Here is a 24,726-nt window from a genome sequence, read left to right on the forward strand (position 1 = left end):
GAGAGACCCTCTGGTAGCTCCTTCGGCACTACGGCATCCCAGCAAAGGTGGTCAACATGATCAAGAACTCATATGATGGTATATACTGTAGAGTGATCCATGGAGGGCAGCTTACTAACAGCTTCCAGGTGCAAACTGGAGTCAGGCAAGGATGCTTGTTGTCACCACTTCTCTTTCTCCTCGTCATCGATTGGATTATGAAGACATCCACTTACAAGCGTAGGAACGGAATCCAGTGGACGTTGTGGACCCAGCTTGATGACCTGGACTTTGCTGATGACCTTGCACTCCTTTCGCACAGTAAACAGCAGATGCAAGAGAAGACCAACATAGTGGCAGCCACGTCATCACAGGTTGGCCTCAACATTCACAAGGACAAGACCAAGATCTTTAGGATTAACTCCATCAGCAATGACCCAGTCACACTGAATGGAAGCCCCCTGGAAGAAGTGCAGTCCTTCACCTACCTAGGTAGCATCATCGACCAGCAGGGTGGCACAGACGCAGACATCAAAGTAAGGATTGGTAAGGCAAGAGCAGCCTTCTTACAGCTCAAGAACATCTGGAGCTCCAGAGAGCTGTCTTTGGCAATAAAAATTCGACTGTTCAACTCCAATGTGAAATCAGTCCTACTGTATGGAGCTGAAACCTGGAGGACAACCAAAACAACCATCAGGAAGATCCAGACTTTCATTAATAGCTGCCTCAGAAGGATTCTCCAGATCCACTGGCCAGACATCATCAGTAACATCCACCTCTTGGAGAGGACCTGTCATCTCCCAGCGGAGGAAGAAATCAGAAGGAGAAGGTGGGGTTGGCTGGACATACACTACGTAAACAGCCAACTAACATCACCAGACAGGCACTGCGGTGGAACCCCCAAGGCAAGCAGAAAAGAGGCCGTCCAAGAAACACCTGGCGACGCGACCTTCAGGCTGATAGCAAAAAAATGGGCTATACCTGGAACCAGCTAGAGCGAATGGCACAGGATAGAGGACTCTGGAGATCTGTGGTTGGCGGCCCATACCCCGATTGGGGTGACGGGCATGAGTGTGAGTGAGTGATGAATTTCACATGAGTGCAATGTCCTAAACAGGACCCTGGGAGATGACTCCTGGCCTAATATAACTGAAATTGGTGAAACTCAAATTACGAACAACTCTGAAAGGCCAGGACACAGTAATTACTCCATAAAAGGACACCATGTTTGGTATTCTGTCTCCATGGAGGTTGATTTTGGGGTCTTGCAAGCCAATACTGAATACTTTTTTGTTTTCACTGTAATGTTAAGTTTGTGATTTGCATCTGCTCTCAAGTTAGCAAGTGTAGATGTTGGGAATAAGGTTGGACTTTTGTTGCTGTGGGTAGGGTTTTTTTTCGTTTGTTTTTTGTTTTTACACACACACACACACACACACACACACACAGAGTCTGAATAGGTTTTATTTTATTTTATTTTGCATTCTGATTTACATTTTCAAAGGTAGTGGGTGGCTTTTTAAAAGCACCACAAAAAGGGAATCAAAATAATTACAATTTTTATATGAAAGTGCCATGAAGACAGATTTTTATGTACTTACAGTCCCAATACAGGAAAGAGATACCATAATATTTATGCTCACTAATTCTATGCAAAAATTACTGGAAACCACATTAAGAAGATTCTGCCAAAGTTTCAGGACAGATCCTCTTCTGCATTTCTCAGGCACTGCAAAGCAGGCAGAAAGCAGCTTGATCTGTCCAGCTGAGAATTCTCCTATTGTGCAGGAGCTCTCAGTTGGTACAAGTCACTCTGGTGCCAGTTCCCCCATCTGGCTGCACAAGAGGGACAGAGGTGAAGCTAGACCACAGTGCACTCCAGCAAGCCCCAGCAGACACAATCACTTGGAGACTATTAACAGCTGATGTATCTTAGAGCAACCTCAGAACTGATGTAATCTATCACGGGGCTGGTATGGATAAGCCCAGAAAAATCATAGAGCCATTAGTGGCTCCCACAGGCCACTCCACCCTCCCCAATCAGTTTGTAAACAGAGGAGAACTTAAAACTTTATAACTAGACCTAGCGCCAACTCAGTACTATCATTTCACAGAGACAGGGAGAAACATTTTCAATATGCCAGCCATGATTTCATTTGGACTGAACACCCGGGCTTGCCTGCATCACTGAAACATCATTCAATGCCTATCCTAGCACAGATAGTCTTCCCAGGATATTCCATATGTCAGAAGCCAAAACAGACCTCAGAATGCACCAGACAAAAGGAGGGGGAGTAGAGTAGTAGTCTTGCTCCCTTTCAGCTGCAGAAGACTTTCCATCCCAGAAGCAAAAACATAGGAGTACATCCATATGATCTGTGAGGTAAAGGACAAGAGGAACCTAGGATTCCTAGTGGTGTGTAGACTTGCAGATAACAATTCTGTCAACTTCCTGGATGAACTTACAGAGCTGCCACCCATGATGGTACTGGAATCCCCAGACCTCAGCCTTTACATAGACAATCTTAATGATACAGTAGTACTTGATATCATGGCCTCCATGGGATTCTCTCAAGCAGTCTGAACCTACACATGCAGCCAGGACATATGTTGGACCCTATCTTCAGCCTAGGACCAATATACCACTCCCTTGGCCTTATCACCACCTCATGCAAGCAAAAGGCAAAGCCTTCCCTACTTCCCACCAGGGTAGTGATCAACAAAAGATGGTCCATCCCTGAAGACTCCTGAACTCCCACAGGTTTTCAACTTGCCCTAGGAGAATAACTCACCCAAATACAAGATTCACCTGATGTCCAGTACCACCAACGTTTTGGCCCAAGTCATGCACTCCCCCTCACACTGAGCAAGAAGATTACCATGGTTTACAGATGAAGTGCACAGGCAGAAAGCTAAAATACAAATGGCACAAAAGACACTTTGAACCCCTCTACCAGCAGCACCAAACAAGTCTTACAGGACTACACCACTGCAATAAAGGAGGCAAAGATAAACCTTCTGCTCCTTCACATAGAATGTGGCAGAATCACAGCCAGCAGAGCTATTTCACATGGTGAACCCGCTAATCAACCCAGGCTGCACAATCCAAACGCCAGTCCTAACCATCAACCACTGCAGAGAGCTGTCTACATACTTCATGGATTAGATCAAATGAATACATATGGAACTAACTCAGAAAGAAAATTCCACCCTAACCAGATTGTATTATCTGCCCTGCCACCCCTGACTGAGTTTGGCCCCATCACATATGCCAAAGCTCAAAAAACCCTGAAAAGTATTTGAGTATGAAATAGAGCCATGTTCACTAGCTTTTACCAGACAGGAGGGGCTACAACTACGTGCTCTACAAAATGGAAATAGTCATTGTAACAAACTGAATGTGAAGAGGACGCCCATGCTCTAGCTGATACAGAATGCACTTGCCCATCTTCTTTGTGGCTCAGGCTGCCATGAGCACATCAGGTCCCTCCACTGGCTTCCAGTCAGCTTCCGATGCCAGCGTAAGGCCCTGGCTCCAATTTTCAAAGCAATTAATGTATCACACCCCAGCTACATCAAAACACACTAACTTTAATCTATGAACCCAGCACTTAATTTGTGCCAGGGTTTGCCAGAGCCGAGCCCTGGCTGGCACCTCTAGTTTTGGCAATTCATAGCCCCAGCACCACTGGGCTTAGCACATCAGTTATGAAACTAAAGCATTGCTTGAGCCCTGGCACCTCTTTCATTACAAATTAAGCACACTATGAACCTCTGCAACCGCTGCACACCTATGGGACAATGCAGATCCCAACACCAAGGACGAAGCACATGAGAGTTGGGGACAAAACGTTCTCTGTCAAGGGTAACTGGCTATGGAACCATCTGCCAGAAGAGCTCAGGCAAATCCAGAGTTTGATCATCTTTAGGAAATGTTGCAAAACCTTCCTCTTCGAGAAAGCCTTTCCACTATAAATGACACTCTCACTATGAGCACTCCTTTCTACTCTCAAAACTCCTACCAACCCCAATGCCCCAGCCCCACACAAAAAAAACACTACTCCAAGCAAAGTTCTTACCCCATAAAGAGAGAAGTGCCAGAGACTTCATGAAGTGTACTAGGGACTTTGCTATTGAGTTTATGTGGAAGAGATTCAATATAAACCCTGGGATGGATGGACAGATACCCTAAAACAGTGAAGTAACATTTTGGACTGGGAGTTGGGGCTGTGTCAACGCTCAGTTATAGAAATCATAGAATAGAATCATAGAATATCAGGGTTGGAAGGGACCTCAGGAGATCATCTAATCCAACCCCCTGCTCAAAGCAGCACAAATTCCCAGACTTTTTTTTTTTTGTGTTTTTTAAACCCCAGTTCCCTAAATGGCCCCCTCAAGGATTGAACTCACAACCCTGGGTTTAGTAGGCTCAATAATTTTCCCTGTGACTCTCTCGGGTATTGTCAAAGACAGTAACATCACCTCTTTTTGATCTCATCAGTTAGCCAATTTGGAGAGGTTTTGAGATTATTTCCATTAGAAGGAGAATTTGATGATGAAAGCAGGTACTTTGTAGATGTAATCCTATTTAAAACACAAAGAACGTACGCAATACTGTCTTCCTAAAAACAGTAGGAACCAAACGACAGGAGATAGTTCCTCGTCCCTTTAAATCAGCACTTTGGATGTTGGAGAGTCCTGATTCTACCACTCTAGTTATATTCATGGATGATGGATTATAAAAGCAGCCCCAACCTGGTATAAGAACTTCCTATAGATTAAATGTACAATCTTCATCCAAATGCAAAGGTATAACACAGAACTTTGCATATAATGGATTGACTATTTCCTGGCTATTACACACAAAATATGAAGGAACTGAGATCCAAACGCATCAACAGAGAATCATGCTTAGGATTTAAGAATTATGAATTTAACAGGCAAACAAAAATGTTTTAGCTGCCAAGACCTGAATACCGAAACCTCTGAAGTGTTAGTGGGTTTTTGTTTGTTTGTTGCAAGAGAGGCCACTAATATATAAACTGAGCAAGCGGCTAACCCAATCCTGTAGCAGCTCCATGCAGATAACTCCCATTTGAAGTCAACAAAAGTCCCGTGCAATGTGCAGGAGCAAGGCCTAAGTTATATATTAGTAATGCCTGTAACTCTAGCAGGAAAAACTCATCTTTGACAGATAAGCAAAAGAGGGAAGGACTTTCCAAAATTTTGTCTTAAAATTTACTTAAAATGTGTAAGTCAATGTATTCTAATGATACAGGGCCTTAAACTGCTTTTATTTATTATTTTTAAGCAGCACACCTGTAAAAAATTACCTTTTGTGACTCTGGCATTATTTTATGGCTGTGAATCAGAATACACACTACATAAACTGCTGTCTGTAGTCTGGTATAATAATAAAATTCCTGCCTTAACACTGCCAACAAAAACAAAATAAATTAAGCTGGATGCATGTTTTATAATTTTTAAGTTACATGCTAAGAACTTTTTAAATTATATTCAAAGGGACATTCAAATATCTCAAAGACTGATTAAGTCAAATTTGAGATTTGAAATTCTTTTATGCATTGCATCCCTAACCTTGACTGGTGATACAGTGAAATTAGAATTAGCGACATTTATTATATGTCTTCAGTTTATTACTTTAGAAACCTTTACTTTTAAAATTGGCCTGTTGAGATCTGTATTTGACCTAAAGAGTACCACACACCTTCCCTCCTTTAATTTTTCTGTTCTTGCTTACACTGGTCTTAGAACAATGTAATTCAAACGTCTGTTCATTTACTCATGATTTACAAACAGATATAGGTGAGGAACATCAAGCATTAATGGACTTGATTCTTCTCTCACTTATAAATAACAGCAGTTATTTAACTGAATGCTATGGCGTTACATACATAGCTCAGAATAGGAAGTGAAGAAGAATGCATTCAGTTGAAACTAAAGAATAGACTCTACACTGGCAAAACACAACTACCCAAACTGGAATTTGTCCAAGACATCAATAAGCAGTTAACCTTTTCATTCTACGTGAATTTTTTAAATCCTTTTTAAAGCTTTGTGAATAGTCTTGTTAATTTTATTTTATTGTTAGAATAAATGAATTTGCTGTCTGATTTTTTTAAAATCACATTGCTCTGACTACCTTAAAGATTTCCATTCCAGTCCTTCCTAGTACATCAGTTTAATTTTCCTCTTTAATTATTTTCTAAATCCTATTGCACTAAAAAAGCAATATGGAATTACCTACTACTTGGTCAAAGTGCACCATTGGTCAATTAGTCTGAAGCAGTATGACAACACTTTGGCAATCTCAGTACAGCAAACTTAAAAAATATTATCAGCAAGGTCATGCAAAAAGCATCATTTCCAACCCCAAGCGTTCCAATATTATAAATCAACTTCCAAAAAAACCCAGGGGTGCAGCTAAAAATCATGAGATTCTTAAAAATAATAAGAATTACTTGGGTTCTGGGTTTTGAGCATTAAGGAGTCACATTTTCAAGCTTTCTTCCACAGTCAGAACAGCCACAAGCTTACTTTTTCTTACATGAAAGCTGAGGCTATCCCAAGAATCCCAGGAGCTGGGGCTTTAAGAAAAACACCAACTATCGACAGGACTTGAGAGACAATCCTGTTGGCAACACTGAAAATGGCAATCCTCTAAAACCAATTGGCCAAATACGTCAAATTTAAGTGCCTCAAGTTTAAACACCTAAACAAGTTCTCTGGTTTTTCAGAGATGTTGAGCTGCCAGTGAATTTAGGGACCAGCTGTTCAGCCCAAACCCAAAACCCAAGTGGACTGAAAGCTGCCCTGAAGGGGTAGCTATGGATTCCTGTAATACAACTAGGGATAAAGGATATGGGGCCATAGTGTACTGTGCTCCGGCGACCCTGGGACAGCAGAACAGTCTCTGTAGGTACTCGTATACCAAGGGTTGGTTTAGCCCTAGCATAAAGGGAGGCAGAAAAGCTGCTAAAGGTATGTCTGCACAGCTGCTGGGAGCAAGTGCCACAGCCTGGGTCAACAGACTTGCCTTAGTGGGGCTTGGGCTTGTATGCTAAAGATAGCTGTGTAGACGTTGCTTTGATGTTCTAGTTCAAGCAGGAAGTCAGGCTCTCAAACCCCACCCCACCCTCTTAGGCTTCAGAGCCCAAGCAGGAACATCCACATTGCTCTTATTAGCATGCTAGCAAGAGTCCCACTAATACAGTGGTTCTCAAACTTTTGTACTGGTGACCCCTTTCACTGAGCAAGCCTCTGAGTGTGACCTGAATGACTTATAACCCCCTTTGCCTACCTGACCTCCACACTACAAACATCTGCATAAACAGATCTTGGCACAGAGAAAATCTGGCATGAGGTTTTAATTGTAAACTCACAAGGTTGAACATTTGGGGCTAACAGTATATTTAAGAGATATTTACTCGACTATGCATGTACGTTTTTATCTCCCTTTAGTACATTTGTTAGATGTGTGTATCAAGTGGAGAAAGAAAAAAAAAACAACTACTGTTTCAAAGTCAAACAAGCCATTAAAAGAAAAATCAAGATAAGAACTCCAAACATACATCATTAGCAAGCTTCTATATTCTGTGATTCACTATAGTTGTCTAGTTTCAGTTTTATTTTTGTGATAATGATTTTATATATTAGGAGGAGGTCAAAGACCAAAAGTCAATTCCTGTCTTGAAACCTCTTTTTTTTCTACAGAGTAGAGCTACCGTAAATCCAGTTCAATGAGATAAACACTGGAAATCACATTTGGACATGTTTTTATAGTTTCCCTCTGTTTCAAAATATTTTCACCTCAGTTTCAACAGTGAGCTATTTGGCATGTGGTGGCCATCAAAATAAAGGAAGTTCCTGCAAACCTGTCAGTCCAAAACACTCTCATATAGAGATTACAACAGCCTCCTTCACTACACAACCCTGATTCATTCCAAGTGCATTATCCACCCTGTGTATTCCATGTGAGCATGTAATTAAAGACTGTGTCATAATGCACATGCACAAGGAGGCAAATTAAGGTTGCATGGGCTACCTTAACTTTGGTATTTCCTACCTTTTGAGAGCTTCACTTTGCAACCTTAACATTCTTTTAATGTGGGGGGTATATAATTTCCGAATATAAAAAAGCCTGGAAAAAAAATCTAATACATGGAACCATCTTGAACCTCCCCTCCCCGCCCCCATTTGGGTCATCATCAGGGTTTGGACTTTTAGATCCTCTATGTGGACTAATCACAAAAGGGAATGAGACACACACTTTGCTAGTGGGTTCATAGCTACTTGTTGACAGCAGAGCAATGTAGAGCTCCCAGTTTCTCTCCTTCTCTCCTTTGTTCCTATCCAGCCACTGGCTCCCTGCTGCTCTGCTCCTATTCATGCACACACAGTAGCTCCTGCCTCTTCTTCCCCCACCCCACTATCATCCATCTTCACATACCAGCTGTCACCCTCCCCTTCTGCTCCCCCCACCCCCATCCTCTTTCAACCCGTTCTTCCCTCCACATACTCATCCCTCAGCATTCCAGTGTGGCTACCTTCTCTTCCTATTTGCTACCTAGGCCCCATTTGGGGGAGCACTGAGAGCCAAAGAGAGACAATCTGTCTTCTCAGTTCTGTGTCTGATGCCACAGCGGCCTTCCCAGCTGCAGAGAGGAGCAATGGCAGGGAAAGTCTGGCTCTACCCCTGTAGCCCTGGAACGGAATGTGCTCATTTGTTCTGCAGGAACGAAACACGCAGTCTGGTAAGCATATAGGAGCTTGAGTGTCTGCAGCATATTCACCAGAGATGGACTCTTTGGTGAATTTAGTAGCCAAATTCTAAAAAGTCTACGCACAAACTGAAATTTGTCAGAGGCTTATAACTTGGCTAAGTTTTCATGGGGATTCCAAAAGGCCCGTCCCTGACACTAGGATGACACCTCAGCCAAATTTCAAGACTCTGCTCCAAAGCATGGTAGCAAAAGAGCTTCAACAAAATGGTTGCCCATGTTGAAAAGAACAAAAAATTGTACAATGTATTTTTCCCTAATGTCGTTCTCTGAAATGACTGAAGCATTTTAATTGAAACTTTCAAAAATAAAAAAAATTTAAAAACTACCAGCCTGAGGCAAAACACCTGGTATGAAAGATTTCAGCCCAAATGGTCAAACTTTTGCAAAGTTACAGGAAACTGAAAACAGGATCCATAATGGGAAGTGCTAGACAATCTTAAGTATATGTAATGCTACCAGCTCCAGATTCCATCTAATTATTGATTTATAATCGATGTGTTTGAAGGTTTAAAGAACATATTTTTCCTATTTGTTTTCTCAATCTATTTTTAAATTATAGACATCTATGTATAAATAACAAAAACTGAACAAATGCATAACTAAAATGTACTCCCTCCCCCCCCAAAATCATGAACTGCCACTCCACTTTCCTTCCCTCTGTGCCCCAACATATCCCTCTTAGACGGTACATGCTTTAGGAGCATGGGGTGTGACAGGTTGGATCACAGAACCCCCCGGGGCTGCCAACTGATGTGCCAAGACTACTTCTGCCCTTGCTTTCCCCGCCAGCTTGGAACTCCGGCACCCTGTCCTGCTGAGCCAGACACACCAGTCTGCTCCAACAGAGACCCAGGATCTGAACCACATGCCCCAAAGCTGCAGACTTAACTGAAAGCAACTTAAGATGTGTTCCTGTCTTTAACACTCAGATGCCCAACTCCCACTAGGGTCCAAACCCCAAATAAATCCATTTTACCCTGTATAAAAAGTTTATGCAGGGTAAACTCAAATTGTTCGCCCTCTATAACACTGATAGGAGAGATATGCATAGTTGTTTCCCACTCCCCCCAGATATTAATACATACTCAATTAATAAGTGATTTTATTAAATATAGAAAGTAGGATTTAAGTGGTTCCAAGTAGTAACAGACAGAACAAAGTGAATCACCATGCCAAATAAAACAAAACACGCAAGTTAAAACTTAGTACAGTAATAAAACTGAATACAGATAAAATCTCACTCTCAGAGAGGTTTCAATAAGTTTCTTTCACAGACTGGATGTCTTCCTAGTCTGGGCACAATTCTTTCCCCTGGTACAGCCCTTCTTCCAGCTCAGGTGGTAGATAGGGGATTTCTTATGATTGGAGCCCCCTTTGTTCTGTTCTATCCACTTTTATATCTTTTGCATAAGGCGGGAATCCTTTGTCCCTCTGGATTCCTATCCCTCCTTCTCAATGGAAAAACACCAGGTTAAGGATGGATTCCAGTTCAGGTGACATGATCACATGTCACTGTAAGACACCAAGCCTTCATTCCTCCCAGCCTGACTCACAGGAAGGCCTGCCTGCAAATAGAGCCATCCACAGTCAATTGTTCTGGTTGATGGGAGCCATCAAGATTGCAAACCACCATTAATGGCCCACATTTTGCATAATTACAATAGGCCCTCAGAGTTATATTTCATATTTCTAGTTTCAGATACAAGAGTGATACATTCATACAAATAGGATGACCACACTCAGTAGATTATAGGCTTTGTAATGATACCTTACAGGAGACCTTTTGCATGAAGCATATTTTAGTTACATTATATTCACACACATCAGCATACTTTCATAAAGTCATATAGAGTGCAACGTCCCAGGGTGGTCTTTTTGTTTGTCTTTGTACAGCACCTAGCATAAAGTGTTCCTGGTCCTTGACTAAGGTCCTAGGTTCTATGGCAATACAAATAATAATAATAAATAATAATAATGTTTATATAGACCAGTGCATCCGAGTTTTTTCTCTGCAAGAAATAAGTAACTTTTCAAAGCAATGTAACTTTCTGCTCAATGTGTTACATATCTCCCCATCTGCCACAAATCAACAGAGGATAGAAGCCTAAGATTCTGGTGATAAGCATGACTAACTCAACACGTCAAGGACTCATCCTTTTAATGTTACAGATCAGCAGGTCAATTTCTGCTCTCCACCTAGATGGTGGTCATGACACAAACAAACTTCCATATAACAGCAAGAAAACTGAAAAAAAAAAGGTTTTATATGCATCTAAGGATTTTAAATGATCCTTAGATTTTAAATCAGAGTCCCACATTGAGAAGTAGAACTTGGTTTGTAATTAATCCACCCTCCCTGGAATCCAATCTTCTACATATCACCTTTGATTCCCAATGAGGTTGGCACCTGCTGTCCAGCCGTCCTGCTGGAGAGACAGTACCTATGAGAGCAATAAGTGTTTTATATAAATCTCTTCCCCCTGCGTGTGGGAAAGGTAGAGGCACAATGCAGCTAGGTCCTGATTTTTAGAAGTAGTTAGGCATTGACTGTCAGGGATAAAGGCTTCCAAGTGCCTAAATCCCTTTTGAAAAACAAGACTTAGGCACTTAAATCAGTTAGGCATTGCAACATTGAACACAGCAACACCTACATACCTTTAAAAATCTGGGCCTTAGTCCTAAGACTAAGGAGAGGTTGATTATGGCCCCCTATCTCCTGTAAACTTATTGAGAACTAAAAGTGTTGGTAAGACCCTTTCTCTTATCCTCATTTAAGTCCCTCTTACCATTGTTTCAAATAACCATAAGCAGAATGGCATCAACTTGTATATAAATCAATTGCCTTTTTCTTCTCTTCCCCTACTGTCTATAGACTTGTCTGTCTTTCATTATGTTGTGAGCACCTCAAGGCAGGGACAGTACTACTTAAATATTTAGAAAGCATCCACATAGTGCTCTCACAAATAAGAATTAATTGTTTAAGTGTGATACTTTGCTTCCACACATTGAAAGTGTACACTCTGCCTCCAACAAGCAAAAACCTCTGATATAGGCAATCCAGCTCTGGAGTTTACCACCTGTGCAGCTCTCATAAGAGAGTTTTACGTGAAGCTTTTTGTTACAGTTTAACTGATGGCACCACTAATAGAATATTTCAGATAGGCATTTAAAGAAATTCATTATGGATGGCTAAGTTAAAATAGTGTGTTCTATAGCGGTTACTTCAAGTGGGAGCATTAAAATGGACAGAGGTTTTGATTCATGTATTGTATTGCAGGGAATGGAAGCCACTGAGTTTTATTTATATCTGTGCGTGTGTTGAGATTTTTGTAAAATCAATACAAATATCTAGTACAATATATATTATGGGCTGTGTTAAAGTGGGAATAGTTACTTATCAGAAATGCAATGTACCAGGTAGCTGAAAAAAATAATACTGTACTCTAAATTTACATCATGTAACTGAGAACAGAATTTGGCTCATTAAGTAACTCCACTGATCAAAGCAGGATTCAGACCAGTCATTTTACAGTAGGAAGACATGCAGAGCAACACATTTCAAGAACCTTTAATATATCAGCGAGAAGCAGAGCCGGGCAAACGGGGCGTATGCCCAGGGCGCCATAGCTAGGAGGTGCCACAAGGGGCTCAGGCTTCCCCTGACTGGCTGTGGCCAGACTCCTCTCTCCTACAGCCCCTCCCCTGCACTGGCTGGCTGAGGGCTCTGGCGCTGCCCCACCCCCAGCCCCAGCCCAGAGTGGCACAGCCAGGGTCGGTCACTGGTGGCACAGCCCACCGCTCGCTGTCCAGAGCGGAGTCGAGTCCCTCCCTGCTTGTGGCCCTACACTGCTTGGTCTCCAGCAGGGGCCAGCTGGAGTGAAACTTCCACATGGGTGAGGGGTGGGGGAGCTGGGCCAAGTGGTGAGGGAGAGAGGCAGGACTTAAACTGACAGTGCTATCACTGTCTCAAATTTCCCTAACACACATGTGCGCACACATACAGGCTCACACACACACAGGCTCCCACACCCACCCACATTCTGTCTCTCACAGTCCCCCTAACGCAGATTGTGTGTCACACACCGACTCACACTCCTAACACACACACTGTCACACAATCCCCCCAACACAGTCTCTCACACGCACTTGTATTATTGTTATTACTGCTTGGTACTTCCTGTCAAAATGCTCGTGGTGAGCCAGGAGTGGCCAGAGGGCTGTGGCCTCTGGCAAGATGCAGCCCCCACATCACAGCACGAAGCCTGCCTTGAGCCACAGGCCAAGCGCCAGGCACCACAAGCCACCGCAGCAGCACAGAGGTAAGGGTGGCAATACACCATATACCATGCCACTCTTACTTCTGCTTACAGTGGCCTAGGAATTTGCTAGTTGTAGCAGTTACTCATTGTGACATTATCTGATTAAAACATGACCACGTAGATCATTGTTGCAACTACTGTTACATATTTGCAACAAATCTTGCACAAAATGTGGCATAAGATGTCTATGAAAAGGTTATGATTTGCAGAATATGTTTATGCTATTTGTATGCATGTATCATTTTTCTATTTGAAGTTATGAGTATTGGCTCTATACCTGTATTTCAAATGTTTGCTGCTAGGGTAACGCCCACAAGGTAGTTAGCCAGCACATCTCAAAGGGACTAGTCAAAGTAAATGGCTCATCAAGGGAGCCCACAGAAGCCAGAGGTGATGGTGGGAGGGGGAGTGCCAAAATACCAGTTCACCCAGGGCACCATTTTCACTAAGGCCAGCCCTGATGAGAAGAAAGTTGTTAGCAAACAAGTGTCTGCATCACAAAATGCACCCTCAAAACCAGCACCCCCATAGGCACCATCAGCATGGAGGTCAGTGACTCAAAGGGCCTGGAGAATAAGATACCCTTTGACCCCAGACTCATATGTTTTCAGCAGGGTTAAGGCTCATCCTCCTTTTTGGGGGCTGCTGTTTGTCTTGATAAAACTGTGCCCGCAAAATACATTATAGGTACAATTCTCAGTATTTGTACCACTTGTGACACAGGCAGACCAGGTGCCAGCTTATGCCAAGCCCCTAGGTCTCACTGAACACTGACAAATGCGTAGCTGGAAATCAGTCTGGCTCACCTGTGTCTTGATATTGTTAGAATAGGTATCAGAGTTATAAGAATGCGTTTAGACTTTATGTAATGCTAGTAGGAAGCTGCATGTATTACTCTTACTTGTAATATCTGTATCCCATGTTATAAGGTAACATGCCAGTGTTTACTCTGTAACTGTCAAAAATGTTTGCGAAGACTGTAAACCAAGCAGCCTGACCAAGTGTGAAATACTAGCTTATCACAAGTGGTGTCTCCTCCCCAGCAAAAGGCCTACGAGTCAAACCATTGTGGAACATCAGTTAACAAGACTTTGTTGATTGCTTCCCCCACACCCATGAAGAGCATACATGCAAAAGCCCTCATCCCCACCACAGCTTGAACACTGGGGGAAGGGCAGGGCCGTCCTTCGCCACAGGCAGAACAAGCAGCCGCCTAGGGCACCACTGGGTCTGGGGCACCGCTCTGCCAGGAGCCCGAACACACAGGAAGCAGTGGAGCATGTAAGAGCAGAGCTGCTGGGTCCTAGAGAGAGCTGAATGCAGCACAGTCTGAGGGAGGGGATTGGCTACTGGGGTCTCTGGGACGGGGTGGGGGAAGGAATACACCTGTAGGGAGACCAGATGTCCTGATTTTATAGGGACAGTCCTCATTTTTGGATCTTTTTCTTATATAGGCTCCTACTGCCCCACACCCCTGTCCCAATTTTTCACACTTGCTGTCTGGTCACCCTAGGTGGGGGTAATTGGTACCTATATAAGACAAAGCCTCAAATATTGGCACTGGCCCTATAAAATCAGGACATCTGGATCTGGCCACCCTAGCTGGGGAGCATGTCTCTCCCCCGGGCTGGCAGTGATCCATCCCATCCACGGGGAGCTGCACAGGGTAAGATGAGCTGCTGTGGCTCCATGGGTGCCCCATCCCCGAGATCAGATGCTGTGCTAACTTCACCATGGTCTGTTGGGCTAGCTGTGGTGCCCATCGGCGTGTGATCAGACCTGAGGGTTTGCTGCTGCTGTTGCTGCCACTCTGCACCCCAAGAGGTGGATTCTGCGGTCCTGCAGTTTTCCACCTATCTCCTCCTCTACTGCAGCTGTTGGACCAGCAGGCTGGGGGGGTGAGCCAAGCATGGAAGCAGTATTGCATTGCCATTTCGATTGTCATTTAACAAATTTGTTCGCCAAAAATGCTTGCTAACAATCCTGAATTAAGTTTTTGACAATTATTTGTGACAAGTTGGTATGGGGAAGGGAGTGGGCCAGTTTTCATCAGAGAAATAAAATGTTGACTGACTTTCCTATAGCCCTGTTACTGCTAAATAGAGCCCTCAAACAACTGTAATATGCTCATCTCCTTACTAGTGTATAGAGCAGGGGTTGGCAACCTACGGCACACGTGCCAAAAGCGGCAAGCAGCGGTGGGCTGAGTGGCTCAGCCCGCTGCTGCCCCGGGGTTCCAGCTGCTACCCCATTGCCACCCAGGGTCCTGGCTGCCAGCCCCCCTCAGCACCCGCTGCTGGCCTGGGGACCCCCAAGGAATCCCAGGCTGGCAGCAGATACCCTGGCTGAGCCACTCAACCCGCTGTCGGCCTGGGTTTCCATTCACTTAGCTGGTAGGTGGGCTGAGCAGGAATACATTCAACGAAATAGGAAAACAAGAGCAACTAATGACAAAGTGCAAGAACCTAGAGCAGTGGCCCCCAAACTTTTTCTTCTGGCTGTCACCAGATGAAAGACCATGGCAGTGGACGAGCATCCACCGAAATTCTGCAACATTTCAGCAGCAACACCTCTGGATGACGCTGCTTATCGGCGGCAAGCGGTATCATCCAGAGGCATCACTGACAAAATGCTGCCGAAATTTAGCGGCATTTCGGCAGATGCTCGTCCGCCAGCCAGTACGCAGGTGCACTGAGAGGCCCCTGTGGGCACCATGGCACCCTCAGGCACCGCGTTGGGGACCCCTAACCTAGAGAGCCTCCTGAAGCACGGCGATTGTTTTGATTTAAATGGACTTGAACTGTACGAAGAATTGAATACACTGTCATCAGTGCTGCCACATGTAAAATCGATGGACATTAAACAGTTTACTCATACCAGCACACTTGTTGACATATATCCTAACGTGTACATTGCCACTCGTATTCTCCTGACAATTCCTGTAACCAGGACCAGCGCTAGGGGTTTGAGCGCCGTAGGCGGATGGCAATTTCGCCACCCTGCGCGCTGGTCCCGTGGCTCCGGTGGAGCTGCCGCAGTGGTGCCTGCGGGAAGTCCACCGAAGCCGCGCAAGCAGCCGACCGTCCGCAGACACGACTGCGGCAGCTCCACCGGAGCCGTGGGACCAGCAGACCCTCCGCAGGCACCACTGTGGCAGCTCCACCGGAGCCACCTGCCGCCCCCTCCAGCAAAACAGCACCCACCAATTATTCTGGCGCCCTAGGCGATTGCCTAGGCTGCCTAAATGGTAGCGCCGGCCCTGCCTGTAACAGTAGCATCAGGAGAACAGAGTTTCTCAAACTAAAGCTCATTAAAAACTATCTCCGCTCTGCAAGGAGTCAGGAATGCTTGACTGGTCTTGCTATTCTTGCAATCAAACAAGACATCACTTTGTCTTTGTCATACAATGACATTATTACTGATTTTGCAGCCAAAAAAGCCAGAAAGATTGCTTTTAATTAAAAACTAATCCTTGTTTCAATACCTCTTCACAGAAATTTCCAATAAAATGTTGACAAATTAAAAAAAATATTATTTGCATCATTCTGTCAAATCAGAATTTTTTCTATATTGTGCTACTTTTTAGTACTTTTTAGCCCATCAGCATTACAGTGTGCTTCATTAAGTTAAACTGGTTTTAATAATATGCATGTGGCAAGTTTTCCAATAGTGTAAGCTTACGTTTGTGTTGCTAAGAGCAAGACAGGAACAGGGGCACCAGTCTAATAATCCTGCCTAGGGAACCATAAACCCTAAGGACAGCCCTGGGGAAGGGAATAAAAATCTTTGTTAAGGAGAAATTGAGATCTCTTAGCTGCTTAGAATTCAGAGCGGGCAACATTTCTAAGTCTGAGCAAGGGATCTCAAGCTGCTTGGCTTAGCCCTAAAAGACATGTAGGCCCTGCATATTATAGCAGCTACTATTATCTTTTGGAACCTAAGATTGTATCTCATGTGTGCGTTTATGGTTACCTGCTTTCACCTTGTAAACAAGTCATTTATTTTCCTTAGGGCAGGTCTACTGTAGCAGTTCAGCGAAGACACTGCTATGCCAACAAGAGAGCTTCTCCCATTGGTGTAGTTAATCTTGACATGGCTATATCAATGGGAGACGCTCTCCCATGGAGATAGTGCTATCTACCCTGGGGATTCAGTCAGTATAAATGCATCACTTAGGAGTGTAGATTTTTCACACCCCTGAGCAAGAGTAATACTGATGTAAGTTTATAGTGTAGACCTGACCTTAGTTAATAAATCTTTAGTTTAGTATTACAGGATTAGCTACAAGCATTGCCTTTGGTTTGAGATCTGAAGTGCAATTGGCCTGGGATAAGTGACTGGTCCTTTGGAACTGGGAGTAACCTAAATACTGTTGTGCTAGATGGTCCCTTACACCAAAAAAAAAAAATCACAAAGGAAGGCTTGCCTGGGTGGTAAGATAAAGGAGAGCCCAAGGGGACTCACTGACTCCATGTTAAGGCTGTTGTAGTGCCTGAGGAGTTCACCCTTGCCACTTAGTTGGTGAAATCTAAGTACAGAATACACAACCTGAGTTAGGTTCCCAGACCTGAAGAAGAGCTCTGTGTAATTGCGAAAGCTTGTCTCTCTCACCAGCAGAAGCTGGTCCGATAAAAGATATTAACTCACCTACTTTGCCCTGAGGTTGGCACTCAGGCTCATGAGCCACTCTAGAAAGCTTGAGATCACTAACTACCAGGCTTGCACCTGATACTGATTTGTCATTCATCCCAAGTATTAACATTTCTCTAGTTCATAAAAGCAGAATAAAACTACATCAATAAAGAAGACAGTGCAACACATGCCTCACCAATCACACATTTTCAGGCAGTATGATTGCAGGGGAGTGGGAATAGCATGTACACTACATGGATTGTTAAGCACCCCAGGTCACTATGACTTGCTTATCTCTCAGGCCACCAGCGCTACTAATTTTAATTTGCATGGTCTTTGTAGTACTCAAGCTAGCACCTTTCCACTCAACACTCAGTATTCTACTTGACCTTTTTGCTCCTCAGAGTCCAACAAATACAGTCTATGCACGAAGCTTGGGTTCAGTAAAGCCACATCATGCTAAATGTGGGTCTTACAAAGCCTAGGCTGAAATTGTGCTAGGGACTTCATGAAAGATGTAGAAAGGTATGGTATCTGTCCCAAGGGGCTAACAGAAGCAGGTAAAGACAACACTGAACAGCCACCTAAAGGAAAAAAATATGCATATGCTGAAATGTTACACCATTTTTGCTCTTCTTTAGGGGGTAAACCCTGTCCCTCCCCACCAAGAGCTGCCTTTTAGGCAGTACACTCCATAGCGATGTTCCATGAGGTTTCCATCTGCAGTTGCACAGAGCAGCATTACTGAGGAAAGACAAGGCATGTAGCCACTGGATTTCTGACTAACGGATCAACCAGCCAACCCCCCACCCCCACCCAGGAAGCTCAGAGCTGGCATTACTTTCTCCCCCAGCCTCTCCAGACGCTGATGCAGCTGCCTAACACACACGCACACACACACACACACACACACACACACACACACTTTTTCTTCTCACTGTACCAGAAGACTACAGAAATTTAATTCTCCATTCATAAAAATGTTCATAATATACTACTCCAGTTTTACTCTTAAAACATGGAAGACTGGTCTCATGGTTAAGGCACTGGACTAGGACCTAGGAGACAGGGGCTCATTTCCCAGCTCTATCAAAGACTTCCTGTGTGACCGGCACCTAATACCCATTGAAATCAATTCCTTTGGCGATCTGGGCCTCAATCGCTCTGTGTCTCCATTCTCTTTCCAAAACTGCAGACAATAACAGTACTTCTTTTCTCCCACCCTTTGTGTGTCTTAGCAACTTGCATTATACCCTCTTCATGACAGGGACTGTCTCTTATTATATGTCCGTACAGCACCCAGCACAAGGGGGCCACAATCATTGTAGAAGCCACCAAACAGCACTGGAATACACATCAAAAAAAGATCCCTGATTTTTTCATCTAAATTGTAGAGCTGGTTGGAAAAAAAATAATGTTGATGAAACTGTTTTTCAACAGAACAGTGTTCCATCCAAATCAAAATGTGTCACGGAAATGTATCAATTTAAATAAATTTCAGTATGAAAAGTCAAAAAACATTTCATTTTGACAAACTCAAAACTTTTGGTTGAATTCATTTCCACTTTTATATTATATTTATACCTATATGTCTAATATATATTGTACTTAAAAGTGGAAACAAAATTAATTGAAATATTATTGAAACAAAGCATTTTGATGGTGCCAAATGGATATGGTTCAGAATTTGCGTTTTGTGGGAAATTTCAGCTTTTTGTTCTGGTTTAGAACAGAAAAAATACAATCAAAATGATAGATTTTCCCATGCAATGGAAATGCTGGTTCATGGCCAGCTCCACTACATTGCAATGTGATCTTCTTGTTTATGCATACAAAGGCTTCCTTTTTATTTTTAAAGTAACAATACAATCATAAGGTAGAAACAGCTAGATGTCTATTCAGGTTCTTATACTGTACCCATCATTTGCATCTGAGTGTCAGAGCTCCTACATGATCATAAGCTTATCAGCTCCATCCGCACTGCAAGTGCAAAATACATTTTTCTAGGCTCTACGAGGAACTAAACTGATCCCAAACTCGACCTTAAATCCCTCATCCTTGGATTTATAATTTTGTTTTTTAATTAAAGTTTCCCAGAGGAAATGGGAGTGAGGAAAGTGCTGCCTCAGGAGAAAAAAAAAAAAAAAAAAAGAAGACAACAAACCTGGGGAATTAGGCATCTACTTAAAACTTCCATTCCTCAAACAAACTTACTTGGCTCATTCAACTCCGTAAGGAGCGATGTCCGTTTACGTGACAGACCTCCTTGCTTAGAGAGGTATTGTGCACATTTAAGTCTTATTTATAGATCTGCCTCACTCATGCTTTGTTTAAGGAACAATTAGCCTTTGGCAGCTTAAAATAAAACAAAAAACAGTCTTTTCTTCACGATCAGTATACCTGAGCTGGATTTAAAGTTACTGGAGCTGTGTTGGGCTACCTGGTGAACTAAATAATAACCCAGACACCAGTTTATGAGGTGATTTATCTCCCTCTCCTACAGCCTCTGAAAATACTGGGCTACATGGCTACCATTTACTATGCAGTCCGGACAGTAGTAAAATGTGGAAATGAGGGCCCAAATCAGTCAGGTGAAGAGACAGCAATTCCACTGCCTGCTCCCCACTTCCTCCAGACACATAAGAAGCACCTGTATACGAAAGAGGCTCTGTTGCTCTGGATAATGGAAGAAAAATCTGAGGGTAAACAGGTAAAGTAACTCATGAACACTCACACTCCACAGCATGCTCCCCTTTCAGCGGGACAGATTTCCTAGCAGAATTCTTCCCAGAAACTACTACTGGTGAAACTACCCCTGCATAGCTGCTACCAACCCAAAGGGAATGATTGCAACCACTGCCACAGAACATATTACTGGGTATCATAACTTCAAAACTCCCAGGTGTGCCCAACATCCCAATGCCACTCACTCAAATTTGATCTGACCCCTCCTCCACTCCTCCACCAAACCTCACCTAGTGAGGCACTATTTGGGAAACACTGCTTTATTAAAGTCACAAACAGAAAAATCAGCCTGACACATTTTTACCACTGTGACAAACCTGCAACTCTAGCTGTATGACACAAATAAAACAATTCAACAACAAGAGGTCCTAACTGAGAAGAAATACAGAGCTTGCAAAAACAGGAAGAGCCATCCAATTATTTGAAGGTGCAGAAAAACAGGAGAAGTTTTGAGATGGGATTTAGAATTCCAAGAGTCAGCAAAAGAGATATGTGAAATGAATACCAGAGTCATAAGTGGAAGGAGAAAGACAAAATTTAGACATGGAGGAATACAACATGCAAAGATGTTTGCAAGCAGATGAAGTGAGCGAACAGAAAGTAAGATGAAAGGTATGAAAGACACTGAACACCAGCTGCCTTCTAATAACATTAAACATCCAAGTGACAGACAAAAACCCACAGAAATTCATTGTTAAAGCTTCCACTCCATCCTTACTTCACCATAAAGTTTCCTGGGGTAGGAGTCTCAGAATATAAGCAATCTTACATATGTCCTGTAACTCTTAGGCACAGCAGGGTTAATTAGCAGAGGATGAAGTCACAGCCTTAACAGTGAATTTTGTTATCTTCCATTGGTATAGATTAGACCTTAACTATTAGTTTGAATATAGTGCTTGGTGTTTAATAGCCACTATTTAAAAAACAACCCAGTGGAACTCTTAGGTTTGGAGCTGCTTTGTTCCAATACGTGCCAAGAGAATCATTGTGGTTCATACAATCGATAAGACATTTCTAAGGACAGATCATTAAGGACACATTTGCTTTGGACTTGCTACAAAAAAAAAAAAAAAAAATCCACTGGCACTGTTTGACTCACACTGACATCAGTGTGGACTACCAAAGCCTTTGGACATGTCATTGTAACAATGCTGGTTTTATAATAAGGTATTATCAATGTCATTTTTATATGTATCAACAACAGAATTTTTCAATAGTGGATATTTTTCAAAATAAAACTGAAAGGATAATCCAAAACATTCAGGTTACTGACAAATCCTGAAGATAAGCTACTTCAGTAAGTCATTTTTAGAAAGAGAGAGAGAGAAATTTGGGAAAAATCATCTACAGGGAATTAAATGTCTGATCAATGTTAAAAACAGAAAAGACTTTAGGCAAATCAAATCCACCACCAAATGGATAAACAAACAGGTAATTAGACAACTGCAGCTGAAGAATTAACAAGTTGGTTACAAAGTGGAGGAAGAAATTCAAAGTTTTCACCCCTGCATGCCTTTATCAACAATTGTAAAGTATGATGTACAAAGTAGTGTAGAACAAGTTTAGGAGCTGCAGTTAAAAATAATGAACATATTCCCTTTTCCTAATTTGTTTGTTTTAAAGAATTAGATTTCTCTGTGAACTAAGTTCTTGCAAAATGTAAGTTTTTTTTTTTTTTTTTAAATACAGTCTTAAAGAGCCCCCATGCTGCACTCCTTACAGGACAGAGCAAGTTTGGGACACAAGTCTGTAGTCATCAGACAATATTTCAAGTGGATTTAACAGAAGTTGTAAGTGCTCAGCACCACTCAAGTGAGGCCCTCGGGTCTTCATCCTGCAAACACTAACAAACACATGCTTAAATCTAGACAACTGAATAGCGCCACTGAACTTAATGGGTCTAGTCAGGTGCCTAATATTAAGCAGTGAATACCGTAAGTGTTTTCAGGATCAGGGCCTTGTACACCAATGTGATACAAATGTTAATAGCATTACTTATTAAGAGATATTAGAAAACCTAGCCAAGTTCCATATTTTTGTGATGCTTACATTAATATTTTAAGCATAAGGTTTTAGTAAGAAATTACTCTTTTCCATTTCACAACAGAACCTGAACACTCAAGCTGTTAGAGTTTAGAACCAATGACTTCTATTTCTATTCTTTTCTACTACCATGTTATCTGACCAACTTCTTCAGGGTGCTCTCAGAGATGGGTCAAGAGGAATGGCAAGACTATGAAGTTTTGCATAGGCACACAATAAAATCCTGGCCCCACTAAAGTCCACAGGAGTTTTGCCATTTCAATGGGTCCAGGATTTCACTCATACAGACTAAAACCCAGAAGGTTCTAAATGCTTCTTGGTTCTAGAATCTATGATGAGGAGTTTCATTGCCCTGAGGTATTAAAATATAATAGGATTGTTGGATTTCAGGTGCTGGTGGTTTAATTATTAAAAGGATGACAAACTGCTGCTAGGGAATACGTCTTCCAGAAGTTTGAATGCTCCCAGGACTGGCCAAATGCATGTGATTAGCAGGTTTGGCTCAGTAACAACAGCCCCAAGAAGGATATGCTGCTTTTTAAAAAAAAAAAAAGAATAGGCCAAACTTAAAAAAAAAAAATCCATGGAAACTTTTTCTTCTTTCTTTCCAAGTACTGATTTTGAACTTCGGAGAGGGCTAACCTTATTCCCTAACAATCAGCTTCTGCTCTAGCTAGTAAATCAAGCTGACGAGAGAAGGGCTGGTGTGAGAATAAATAAAAGAAAGTGTCGCTGTGTAACAGCCTGTTGCCAGCAAAGCTGCTAAAGTGCTCTACTTCCTCAGGCCTTTTCGAGAACTTTTTTTTTAAATCACTTCCTACTTTTATCTCTCGTTACAGAAGGTTGTGAAGTTGTTGCTGCTACACGGCACATTCCTCTCCCCGCTGTTTCCTGTGCTGCAATGTTTAATGCTCTCTCCACGGGTCCCTGTCCTGCAGCGAGATGTCACAGCCTGACATTTACATGGGGTGGGGGGGGTCCCAGAAAACAGCTACATGCGCCGCACAGAGAGAGCGGCCACCCACACTGAGCACATACACACACCCCCAGCCCTCTCCTTACCCTAGGGTGCTGATGAAGCCGTTGACTGAGCCTTCCGCATAGAGGGACACGATGTCCCCGATGTACAGAAAACTGGACATTTTGTCAGACATTTTTGATCATTTTCCGTTCATTCCCCCGGTCACGGAGCAGCCTGGGGGGTGGAGGGACCGCAGCGCACGCGAGGGGGTGGGGCCGCCCGGCGGCGATCAAAGCCCAACGCTTGTTTGCAAAGCTGCGAAGGGGAAGCAGCCAAAGGAGAAGCGGTGGCAGCAGCTGCCTCCCCCGCGGCCGCAGCCTGGCATGAGCCGCTCGGAGCTGCTGGGCGAGCCTGGATCCTGAGCCGCCGCCGCCTCCTTCCTCGAGCAGGGTCCTTCTCCTTTCACCGCGCCGCCCCCGCAGCTGCGGGAGATCCGCGCCGCGCTGCTGCTGCTGCTGCTGCTGCACTCCTCCGTCCTCTCCTCATGTCCTTCTCCCTCTCCTGCGGGATGGGGGATGTCCCCCTGGATCCCTCCTCCTGCTTCCCCTTTCTCGTCTGCCTCCCCCAGCCCCTCTTCGGGTCTCTTTCCTGCCTCCCCCCCAGCGCTCGCCAGCCGCCGCTGTCCCAAAGCGCTCGCAGTTTTTCTCTCCCACTGAACTTTTTGCAAAGGCTGCTTCGCATTGAGCCCCCGGGAGGAGGGGCTCGTGCGGGCGCCCGCCAATCAGAGCACGGCAGCGTTGGGGGGGGGCGGGCAAAGAGACACAGGCGGCCGAAAGGCAACAGGGCGTGTGTGTGTGTGTGTGTGTGTGTTTTCCACAGTCGCACCGGCCAGTGCCTGTGCAGGGGGGGCAGTACACCTAGGGCTGCCGGGCATCAGTGCCAGGAGCCCTTTCGAGCTAGGGTGGCCTGATCTGGGCCCAGTTTGCAGGGCTGTATTTCCTTGACATCGGATTTCCCCTTCTCTCTGTCTCTCATCTATCTTAAACCTGCCCACAACTCTTTGCCCAAGCAGAACTTTACCAGTGAATCCCTTGATAGGATTGCTTCCTACTGTTTGACCCCACACTCTAACTTGTAGAACATGGCAGGCTCGGGGAGAGAGTGGAGCAGAGGGAAAAGAGGAAACGTAGAGTGTAATGTACAGTTTTTTCCCACTCTGCTTTTTTTCGGGGCATCTACTCTT

At 43.6% G+C, this 24,726-nt stretch overlaps 1 protein-coding gene across 1 annotated transcript in view; it reads right to left on the minus strand.

Moving 5' to 3' along the window:
* Nucleotides 1-24,135, minus strand: part of ITPR2 (inositol 1,4,5-trisphosphate receptor type 2) — a 366,766-nt gene extending 342,631 nt beyond the window's left edge. The window contains exon 1 of the mRNA XM_050967887.1: nt 23,585-24,135. Within this exon, the coding sequence (XP_050823844.1) occupies nt 23,585-23,676 (92 nt within the window). The 5' untranslated portion in view covers nt 23,677-24,135. The remainder of the gene's footprint in view (nt 1-23,584) is intronic.
* Between the last annotated feature and the right edge of the window lie 591 nt (nt 24,136-24,726).

This window comes from Gopherus flavomarginatus, chromosome 1 (assembly GCF_025201925.1).
Source record: "Gopherus flavomarginatus isolate rGopFla2 chromosome 1, rGopFla2.mat.asm, whole genome shotgun sequence".
Taxonomy (NCBI): Eukaryota; Metazoa; Chordata; order Testudines; family Testudinidae; genus Gopherus; species Gopherus flavomarginatus.